Raw genomic sequence first — 12286 nt, forward strand, 5'->3', positions numbered from 1 at the left:
AGACAGGAAATCCCGTAGGGAAATAGGGACAAACCAACAGAGAATCACAGAACAGGTGACTAAGAAGGGGAGTGTGATGGTGATCCCAGGAGACAACAGCGATTTTACTTGAAAGATTGGGTTCTAGCCCTATTTTTGACTTTGGCTTGGGCATTAATTCCCTATTTCTTATATTGATTTTGTAAAGTGTACCATAAAATTCAAACTCAAGGAAGATTAGTAATTGTAGTATAGTTGGGGAGACTGAGGCCGCAGGCTGACGCCACTTCCCCATGGTGCCATCACTACTTTGGAACTTAAGACTCCCAGACCTTAGCACTGGCCCATAGCAGGACTGTCCCCTTTCCTACCGGTTTGTGCTCACAGCTTGACATCACAGAAGACTCCGCCCCGTCAGAAGCCCCGCCCCATCGACCTCTTAGCCCCGCCCTCTGCCTCTCACTCGGGTATGCCCCGCCCCGGCGCGCCTCTTCCGGCCCCGCCCCTCCGGGTTGCCATGACAACGAGTCCGCGCCCCGCGCTCAGCTGCTGCTCCGGCGGGACCCAGGCTGGACCGCGGGCCCCGGCCTGGGGGCCACAGCTGCCACCGCCGCCGCCACCTCATCTCCTCCCTGTCCCTGACCTGTCCTGTCCCGCGTCTTCCCGCTGCACTCGGGCCGGAGGCCGGGGTCCCTCCCCGGCGCACCACCCTGCGCGGATGCCGAAGGTGAAGGCGCTGCAATGCGCCCTGGCGCTGGAGATCCGCTCTGTGAGTACTGGACTGGCACTGCCCCATCCCAGCCTCAGCGTCCGCCGCTTGCCTCCGGCCCTGGGGACCCCTGGGAATGTCATGTGCCCGCCCATTCCAGCCTCGCGGGGGTCTCACCCCAACTTCCCGTTGAAGTGCTTTCGGATCTCTTCCACACCACCAGATTGTTGCGCTCCCAGGGCAATAGTTCCCTTTGAATTCCTCTTTACTCCTGTTCTGGTGAGGAACTCCTGGACCCCTGCTCCAGTCTGGGGGTGTGGCATTTTCTCCAAAACCTGCGAGTTTTCAGATCCTTTCCCAAACTTTCTGTTAGCGTAGGAACCCTCTTTACAATCAAGGTGTGGTCTCTAACTCTAAGAACAACTTACTTGTGGCGTCACTGCACAGAGTTTCTTGCCTTCTCCTCCCAGGACAGACCCCACCCCTAGGAAGCCACTTCAATTCTTCCCTCCAGTCCCCAAACCCTCCTGATTTTGAGAGGGGTCCCTTCGCATCCTTCCAGTCGTTCCACGAAAGACCTGGTCAGCTTTTCAGGAGAACAGCTACTTCAAGCTTGCAATTCCACTCAGTTACTCTGCACATGCTGAGGCAGGGAACCCCACCTGTCCTCCAGCGAGGAGCTTTCCTGGTGTTGAGAAGTCCCCACTCCCCTTGATAACCTTCCGAGAATTTTGAAGTTCTTCCCTGTCATCCCCGAGAGAGACCCTACTTACTTCCTCTCTTAGAGGAGAACTCTGGTTTTCTCTCATAACCCCTCCAATTCCTTATTTCATTTCTTTTCATGCCTTCATCCTTAAGTACCCTCATACGAATTCAGCCTTCTTGTTGGCATCCCAGCATAAGAAGGGGTCATTCTCTGTCGTTTTCTGGGTTTGCCCCAAGGAGCCCTCTTGCATTTCCTGTCCGCCACTGCAAACTAGCTTTTTTCTGCACTCACTACTCACACTAGTAGCACTCACCCCCCCCCCCCCCGCCTTTTTTCTGGCTTTCTTTCCCCTCAAAGAGGCCTCAGTAGCACTGAACCTAAACCAGCCTAGAAGTCACAAAAATTCTTTCAGGTCTTTTGTTCAGCCTTAAGGAGAAGCTTGGGTGGGGCGGGGTGCAGCAGGAATGGAGGGCAAGCAAGTTTCCGGGACTAAGGGCCTTTTCAGACACAGAAGTTTTTATGCAGAAACGTTATACTGTTCCTAGCTTTCTGTGTTTGCAATTACAAATTGACTTTCTGGCAACGTTTTTATTTTTGCATAGAATGATTAGTTTACCAAAACATTGCATAATGATTTCTAAATGTGCTAGATCCAAGACAGTTAGTGAAACTCCCAAGTCCGTTCTCTGTAGACTTTGCCTTTGGCTGTTGCTTCCTCTCTTTGTAACCAATGGTTTAGCAGCATGACCTAATGCAGCTTCCTGACAGGCTGGCTGTCTTTCTGTTACCAGTTTTTGCTAAGAGGACATACACTGTCCTGATTATAGCCCTAGGGAGTCAGAGATATTTTATTTCACTATGTTGCTTTCTTGGTATACATTTTACTGGGGGTGGGGGAGGACAGCTATACCTCCGAAGTATGCAGATGCAAATACTCCTATTTTTATAAACATCTGTGTTATAATATTTTGTAGTTCCCCAAATTTTCTAAGACATTGCATTTCATCTCTTTATTTTGTGTGCTGATGAACACACGCTATGTTTTCTGTCTAGCAAGAGCTCTTTAAAAGACTCCAACGTTCGGAAGGAGCAAAAAAATGGCTATTAGCCACCACACAAATTAAACAAGATTAGTTTGGCTTTAATTGAATACAGGAATCACAAGACCACAAATATTTTTATTATTTTTTCAATTGTAATTTTATCTTAATAGGTCAAAACTGGAGCTCTTAAAAAAGTTTTCACCTTTAGTAACCATTGTCATTGTCATGCTATAAACAAACACACACTCTTACTCACTACTACAGGTAACCATTGATTGCCAGAATATAAACAGATACACACACACTTTACACATGATATTTATTTTCTTATGCAGCAGGCAGAATATTACATAAACCAAGCTGTACTTTATTTGATATATCCAGGAGATCACTCTGCATTTGTGAACATTTCCATCTTGTTTATTCCCAAATTGCAATCATACAGCATAATTGGAAGAGCTTTTTAATGAATAACTCTTGCTATGACCTGTATACATTAATTTGATTTGTCTGTGTATATGTGCATGTGTTTTGCAAAATGTATTTGCTGAAAAATGAAAGTAAATTGCTGACACCATAATTCTTCTAAATATTGAAGCATGCATACTCTAATATGAGGGTATTGTACAAACCACAATTCCATAATCGTAATTGAGACATAGCACATAATAATATATCTTAATATTGTGTCCATATTTAGGTTTTATGAGTTATCACAAAGATAATTTTCATAGTTAGCTTCTCAAAACAAAATCCAAACTTTATATCTTAAATTGACCATTTGATTGTTAGGTCTTATAGTCAATCCATTTTTTTTTATAGAGAATTCTTCATTTCCATGTTTCCATTTTGTTATAGAGAATTCTTCATTTCCATGCTATTTTGTTCTCAGTGGATTTTGGTAACTTCACACATTCATGTCATCATTACCCAGATCAATATTTAGAAATGTCTATTACTATGAAATTCCCTCATGCTTCTCATTGGAAGGGAACTGCTGTTCTGATTTGTTTCTCTAGATTAGTTTGGAGCACTGCAACTTCATATTGGAGACATACAGTGTGTAATATTTTATGTCATGTGCCATGCTGATCATGACTTTGAGATTTAATAATGTTGTATGTTTCAGTGGGTTGTTCTTTTAAATCATGGAATAATATTCTCGTGTATATGCATATGACAATGTTCTTTTTAAAAAACACATCAAATTAAAACATACGTATTTGCAGTGTACAAAGTGGCTGTATTTTTTTTTTTGCCATTACCTGACAGACAAAAGTAAGACAGTAGAGTGGTATATTAGTTACTTTTGTTTCCCTTTGATAAAGTACCATGCTCAAAAACAACTTAAGGAACTGAGAATTTATTTTAGGTTATGCATTGAGAGGGATAAAATCTATCCTGGTGGGGAAGGGCATGGCCACAGTCAGGGACAGCATGGGGTGGGAATGGCAAGCTGGCTTATCGTTATTTCTATTTGCAAACATGAAGCAGAGAGAGAAGAGGAAATGGGATGAGCCTGTGTACCCTCAATATCCGTCCTAGTGTTGTATGCTTCTTCTAGCAAGGCTCTGTCTCATCAAGGTTCCATGACTTGCCCCCCCCCCCCAAACGTTGCTACCAATTGGAGAGGTTTATTTTGGCTCTTGATATATCAGTCCACCATGGTGGGTAAGACATGAAGTGTGGGTATCTTTGCCCACAGCACATAAAGTTTCTCTGGGGGCAATTCATGTCTTGGCAGATCAAGAAGCAGACAGAGGACCAAAAACAAGGCCAGACTACAATATCACCAAATGGGGAACAAGTGTTTAGAAACACAAGCTGGTGAAGACATTTCTTATTTAAGTCATAACAGTGATATTTTGATGCATGTATACATTATGAGGTGGTTAGATCGAGCAGTTTAACATACCTATCACTTCATTTCATTTTGTAATGAAAATATTTAAGATTTATTGTTTTAGGAAGTTTTGAGTATATATTACATTTTTATTAACTGTGAGCACCATACCATGCACTGTATCCTCAGAACTTACTCAACCTGTCTGAAACTTTGTTCCTTTTAACCAACAACATATCTATATTCCCCTCCATCACTCCCAGGTTCCTGGTTAGCCAGCATTTTGTTTTATGCTTCTGCGATTTTGAATTTTTAAAAGATATTATTTACAATTGAGATCACAGTGTTTGTCTTTCTATGTCTGGTTTACAGCAGTTAGTATAATTCCCTCCAAGTTCATACATAAATTGCAAATGCTAGGATTCTTTTTATTTTAATCATATGTCAAACATTTAGTTTTTGTTTTTATAAACAATGTTTATCCAGTGATGGATGCTTAGGTTGATTCCCAGTCTTGCTGAATGACAACAACTCTGCAATGAACATAGGTATGCGGAAGTCCCTTTCAATATATATCTGGAAGTGGGGTTTCAAAGTAGTTATAGTTTTCATTATTTGAGGATTCTTCATGCTGTTTTTATGTCAATACTAATTTACAGTTCCACCATCAGCATTCAAGGTCTTCCATTTATCCACATTCTTGTCTATAGAAAATGTTTTTTCTGACTAATGTGAGCTGATATTTTATTGTTTGATTTGTATTACCATGATGATTAGAGGTGGATGCACTATTCCAAGTATGTATTGGCCATTTGTATGTCTCCATTTTGAGAGCTGTCAGGTAAAGTCCTTTACCCCATTTTAAAATTAGGGATTTTTTTTTGTCTTCCTACAGCTGAGTTCTTTTAATCCTTATATATGTTGATATTACACCTCTAGTAAATATATAGTTTGATATGGTTTACACATATTTTCCCATTCCATTACCCGTCTCTTACTCTGTTAATTGCTTCCTTCGATATGCAGAAGATTTCTGAGTTGATGCTTTCTATTCTATTACTGATGGGTATTTGTTGTGGCTTGCTTGTGTTTGTCATGGATCTTACCTTTGGAAGAGACCAGGTTCAGGTAAAGAGCATCTCATGCTGTATTGCTGCCCATTTTTTCCTCTTGTGGTGAAATTAAATCTTTTTCTCAATAGTTTTATATATTTTATATTTATATATAATATATATATTTTATATTTATATATAATATATTTTATATTTATATAAGCTAAGCTAGAAATCTCTGTTTGTGAGTTGAAAGTGTGGCACCCCACTCTCCGCTCCCCCTCTCATGTCTACTTTTTGCTACAGTGTGGTATTAGGAGGTCCCTTGGACTTGTACCATGTAATGCTGTGGTTAAGACGAGAGCAACAGCAGGCGGGAAAGGTTGGACTGCATTACACAGCATTTTGTGTCGTCCAACAGAGCCATATGACTTGTGAGAAAATATATTGCTGGGGAGAAAAGTGTGACTTTCTCGAGGAATCTTTCAGGAATGATATGATGTGCCAAGTTACACTTTTTAAAACAGCATCTAAAGACTTACACTTGCAAAGCTTTTTACTCTTAGTATTAGACACTTAATCTATGATAGGAAAGGACTTTTTTTTTTTTTTTTTTGCTGTTTCAACTTTGTACTTCGTTTTTATTGAGTATTTCACATTTTTTTATTAGAAGGAAGAAAATATTGCAGAGCTTAAGTAGATAGCAAGGAAAGTGGGGAACATTATTTAAAGCTTGTGTTGGTTAATTTTATGTAATTCTGAGTTTTTTAACTCTATATTTACTGCACCTCATACCTAACCTCAGGCTGTTGACAGCAAACAGTGGTACAGTGCATGCGATCCTCACTCAGTCAAACACTGCCATCCTACCATTAAAAACATTTAATTTCAAGATATTTGAGGCAACCAGGAAAATACAAATAGAAGATAATGATGATATCTCCCATTTAACAGCAGGAAAAATATAACTAGTAGATATTATTACCTCCCCATTTAACAATTGTTCCCGTGGTCTGTAAAACTGGACATTAAAAAGATTTTGTTCATTCATCTTTTTTAGTTACACATATTTGTTTGTGTGTCTCTGTGTGGGTATGTGCATTTGAGTGAAGATTCCTGAAGAGGCCAGAAGAGGGTGTCAGATCCCCAGGAACTGGAATTATGAGCCACATTATAGGAGTGTAGTTTCTCTGCAAGAGCAATATGGGCTGTAACCACTGAGCACCCTTTTCAGACCCAGATTGTATTGATATTGAACTCTTTCTCTGTTTAGTTTAGAATATACTCATTCCATTTGCTTTGCTGGGCTGGACTGGGCAATTTTTAAATTTAGTATCCTTTGTGTGTTTAGGTCAGAGTTTTAGGTTTTTGAGTTACATGCATGTTTATTTTTGTCCTAAAAACATTTTGTTTAAAACATTTTAGGTATGTGAAACTTTCCAAGCAATAACATAATGAAAATCATCCACCTGCTCCCAGCTTAAGAAACAAAGATTACAGATAAGAATGCCGTTTCCAGTATTATCTCCCCAAGATAATAAATACCTGCTTTCCTTCTTTGGACAAGCCACCATCCTAAGTCTTTCACACTCCTCTGCATTTCTCAGTATTTTTCTCATTGTACTATCTGCCCAAGGAACTTTATTTACTTCCCAGTAAGGCCTGCCACCATTTCAAAATATTGATAGTATGATTTTTAAATTACTTGGCCTCAAATAGTTTATAATTCTTGCTTACCCCCCCCACTATACTTTATGGCCTATTTACAAGTTTAATTTATGTGTGTGTTATTCGCACATTTTTTTACTCTACCTCTCACATACATAAACTACATATGCATACTTACATGTGCACATACCTGCTAGTATTCTATTTTGAGACAGGGTTTCCCTATGTTGTCCTGAACTCACCAGGTAGACTAGGTTAGCCTCAAACTCCCAGATATTTTACTTCTTCCTTCCAAAAGTTGGGATTAGAATGGGAAGGTACTTGAGCATTTGATATAGTTCACTAAAACACCTAGGATTAAAGTAGTTGAAGACAAGAAATGTGTGTGTGATTGCAAGTGGCTTGAAAAGAAGCAATGTACTTTTATGTATGGGGAACATATTTTGGGGACATCTCAGGGTTTGACCAGACTTCACCAAGTGTGTGGACCATAATTGAACAGCCAAGTAAATTTTCACCTGGCAGAGCATGATCAGTCCTGGCAAACCTCTTACATGTCCAGTATTTTCAATTTGATCCTTTTCTGGCTACCTGCCAACTTCCCAAAGCCTTCTGCTTGTTTTCTTTTCTTTTCTTTTTTGTCCCCAGTTCTAATAGTAAATATAGCATTGAGCAACCAGTGGTAACCACCCTCACAGTCTGGTGTCTAGAGGTGCCTAAAGATTTCCTTTGTCAAATAAATCTGTTGTCTGAACTTGATCTCCCACAAATATCTTAAGACGCAGACAAAGTGTTGACAATTTCTCTGACAAAAACGTTAACATAAATGACCTCCAGTCCAATTCCCAATAAAGTGTTTGCTCCTTTCTGGAAGCCTCATTAGTCTGTCTGTTTTTGTGTTCTGATCCATGTTTCAGTTTCCTGAACTCCAACCAATATCACCAGCTAAATTTTCCTTAAAAGCTCACCATGGAAAGCTTTCTCTAGCCTACACCCGCAATCTCTTACAAATTCCTCCAACAGATCTGACCACAGTGTCAGACTTAGTTATAAAAATGGCCATACATCTCTGTATCCACGTATTTCTGGCCTGTATTAGTTACCTTTGCATGTCTGTGACTGAAGTAACTTATGGAAACTGGGAACAACTTAAAAGAAGAATCTTTACTTAAGAGTCCTATGTTCAAAGGATATAGTCCATGGTCAGTTAGCTCCACACTTGAAGACTTACTGTCATGCAGATTATGATAGTGTTGGAAGTGTGAGATGGAGGTACTTCTTCAAAGCTTGGATGAGTCCAAGGAGAACAAGGACACTAGTCTGGCTTTCACCTTTCAATCTTTTATTGGGTCTGTGCCCACAGCACAGAGCAACAGAATTGCCTATAGTCAGTGTGATCTTCTCTCCTTAGCAATTAATATTTTCTAGAAATTTCTCCACACTGTTGAAGGCATGACCAGAAGCAATTGGGAGAAGATAGGGTTTATGATAATGGAGAAAATATTTTGTATATGTATCTCTTACACACATACTCTAACTTTACAAGTTCCTGTTTCCCTTTGATGTGGGATGGAGTTGGGTGTGACTTAGGTATAAAACATCTAAGGGAGGTGGCAATTGTTACATCTGTCATCTATTCTTCTAGTGTGTGACCTAGTATCAATTTATGTCTAAAGAGTTGACTACTGTGTAGAAATTAAAAGGAATTATGTAATTATTTGTCATGTTGCATGATATAGTTAAGATTTATCCCTGTGATGACATGGATGTAGTACTTTAATCATTTTTATGGTTAAATAATAATATGTTGTGTAGATACACCACATTTTGCTTATCCATTTATTGTTTGAAGAAGATTTGAATTGTGTCAACCATTTAGATACTATGGATACTATAGATAACTATTCTGTGCTGGTATATACACTTTTATGAGGAAATAGGCTTTAAGTGGTCCCGAGAATCTGGGAGTCTGACAGATGCACTTTATGGCTAGATTGTTTGGTTCTTCTGAGGAACTTTCATTTTCCAGAGGAGCTTTATGATTTTTATGCATATTGGAGCCATAATAAAGTTATAATTTCTTGTTATTGTCCGTGTTTTATTATAGCCATCCTAATTAATGGAGGGGATAATCACATTGTGTTTATGTGCATTTTCCTAATCTCAACCAATGTTGAACATGTTTTCAGATTTGTTTAACAAGTTGGAGAGATGCTCATCTGCATACTTTTCATTATTTAGGGTCCTTTTAATTCTACTTGATTATAATTTCTGTGTCATCTTGATGTATTTCTTATTATATTTCTAGTTATTTAATAATTAAATGCCTTTTTGGTCTCTAGTAACAATCTTTGTTTTATTGTGTCTTTGCTTATTAGTGTAGTGAGTATGGCTCTGTTTTATAGATTGATTACTATATATTTCTCTATCTTTTAATTGCCAATTTGTATCTTTGAATTTAAATGCATCTTAGTGACATTTATATTATTTATATGACTAGATGGTAATAGCTTTTTTTTCATAAATTTTATTATAAAAACTCTTGCAAATAAATAAAAATATAACACACCAAGATTCACTAGTCCTGGAACTTTTGCAAATAATGAGTTTATATAAAATTAGGGTTGGCATTTAGAATGGAAGCTGGGAAGCTTCATATTAAATTTTATGCTTTTAGTATGAAATATATGTTATGTTATTATCCATGACCTAAAAGAAAAAAATCCATGACAAAATTAGAACTAGAAAATAATTAGCTTTGTATTTCTTTCATAACTCATGTCCCTTATCTGTATTCATGCAATCTCAGAAACAAACCATCAGTTCTCTCTAATATACAGAATTCAGCTAGGGGTGTGTGTGTGTGTGTGTGTGTGTGTGTGTGTGTGTGTGTGTGTATTTGTGAACAAATGCCCATATTGGGTACAGGATAACATGAAGAAAAGAGAAAAAGAAAGGCTAAATATGGGGGAATAAGGAAGGACTAAACGTGCATAGTACCTTTTAATGACATCCAATTTTCTTAATGGACAAAGGAGGAATGTATCAAAGGAATCTGAGTATTTACTACAACTTAGCATAATTCAGACATTTATATGCTCTGTTTTTACCATGGGGGAGTAAGAGAATAGAAAGTCCAGGGAAGCAGTATTAAGTATTATGAAAACTCAATAGGTCTGGAGACTACCACGCCCTTGAGAAGATTCTGTTTGGCTCACAGAACAAATGAGTTGTATGTAAATGAGTCTTTCCGGTACTTACATTAGTTCCTTTTATGTTGCTGTGACCAAAATACTTGATAGGACCAACTTAAGCAAGGGAATATTTATTTTGGCTCACAATTTCAGTTTATGATCACAGGCAGGAAGAGCATGGCAGTAGGAACAAGGTTCCTCATGTGGTAGCAGAGCAGGAACTGGCAGCTAGATGGGAGCTTGAGGTGTGAGCCCCCTTCAAAGGCCTGCCACACAGGCCTATATCTGAGATTCTATAACTTCCAAAACATCACATGTTCTCAACAGGAAATGAAGTGCTTAAAGCAGGAAGCTGTAGGGGATAGTCTAGATCTAAATCGTGACATCCCATCTAAAGGTCATCATGGCCTCATAACGAAAAATACACTCAGTCAAATTTGAAATGTCACCACTTTTTTTTTTTTTTTTTTTTTTTTGAGACAGGGTTTCTCTGTGTATAGCCTTAGCTGTCTTGGAACTCACTATATAATCCAGGCTGGCCTTGAACTCACAGAGATCCATCTGTCTTTGCCTCCTGAGTGCTGGGATTAAAGGCATGTGCTACCACCACCTGGCCTACCCTAGTCTTAATAATGGTCAGAGTCAAGGTATTCTAGTTTGGTTTTCTGTTGCTGGGATAAACAACATGACCAAAAGCAATGGTGAAGGAAAATGTTTCGTCTTACATGTCCAGTCCAGATCAAAGGCCACCTTTGAGGAAATTGAGGCAGGAACTCTAGTCAGGTTACATGTAAGACTCTATCTACATTAGTTTCAAATTTTATCAAAACTGAAACACTTTAACAGGATAGAGATACAAAGAAAAGAACATGTAAGACCTGGCCATCAAAGGCCATCAGGCCAACTAAAACACAAATTAACAATTACACAGTGTCATGGGAAATGCAAGACTTTGGCCTTCTCTTTCTTTTTCAGATATGACTTTTTGGGATCTGAGTGTGCCTTGCTTTCCCTCAACAGTGCATCTGTCCCTTGATCTTTTCTTATATGGGATGTGTGGTGGTGTGAATGAGAATGGCCCTCATAGGCTCATATATTTGGCAGTTGGTAGAACGGTTTGGGAGGATTAGGAGGTGTGGATTCTTTTGGAGAAAGTTTCAGAACCTCACACCATTCCCAATTGGCTCACTCTCTCTGCCTCATGGTTGTTGTCTCAACATATAATCCCTCAGCTACTACTATTGCTCCAGAGCCATGCCTGTCTGCCTTCTGTCATGCTTCCTGCCAGATGTCATGGATCCTATGGAACTGTGAACCTTAAACCAAATGTTTTCTTTTATCAGTTTATCTGGTGTTTTATCCCAGAAATAGAAAGTAATTAAGACAGGGGGCCTCGCAAACACCCACCTCTCGATAACCAAACCTCCAAATGTATCACTTACTTCATTAAAACATTTATATCCTTACTCTGTTTTCATTTGTGCATGTGTATATGTATGGTACATGGGCATGTGTGCATGGGCACATGTGTGTGTGTGTGTGTGTGCGTGCTCGCGTGCATGAGTGTATGTGTACATGTGATAGCGTGTGCATATGGAGGCCAGCAGTTAATTTCGGGTATCTTCCTTTATTTCTCTCTGCCACACATTTTGAGATTGGATATCTCACTGAACCAAGAGGTCATACTTTGGAAGGACTAGCGGGCCGGGCCATCAAATCTAGTTGTCTGTTTGAGCCCTGTCCCCCTTCCACTCTGGGTTACAGATTTGCAACACAGTACCCATCTTTTATGTGTTCTGGGTATCCAAACAAGCCCTCATGCTTGCAAAGTAAGCACTTGATACTTCCCAATTCTGTTTTTTTTTTTCTTTCTGCATTAGGTCATCCTACTGTTACCATCAGGGCTTTCTTGTTCATAGCCACATGGAAATTATAAAATCATTTTTGCTAGCCAATATAATTCTTTCCAAAAGAGGATTAAGATTCAACCTAATTATCCTCCCAACTTGATCTATACTTACTCCTTGTTCTCTTCCCTCATCTCTCCAGTAAGCTGTATTTGCTGTATTTGTCTGTGTGCTTAGATTGAGTG

At 39.2% G+C, this 12286-nt stretch overlaps 1 protein-coding gene across 1 annotated transcript in view; it reads left to right on the forward strand.

The window, feature by feature from the left end:
• The first annotated feature begins 490 nt into the window (after positions 1 to 490).
• Spata6 (spermatogenesis associated 6) overlaps positions 491 to 12286 on the forward strand; it is a 99056-nt gene continuing 87260 nt past the window's right edge. Inside the window, exon 1 of the mRNA XM_051188469.1 lies at positions 491 to 748. Coding sequence (XP_051044426.1) covers positions 497 to 748 — 252 coding nt within the window. The 5' untranslated portion in view covers positions 491 to 496. The remainder of the gene's footprint in view (positions 749 to 12286) is intronic.

Source organism: Phodopus roborovskii, unplaced genomic scaffold, assembly GCF_943737965.1.
Source record: "Phodopus roborovskii unplaced genomic scaffold, PHOROB, whole genome shotgun sequence".
NCBI lineage: Eukaryota > Metazoa > Chordata > Mammalia > Rodentia > Cricetidae > Phodopus > Phodopus roborovskii.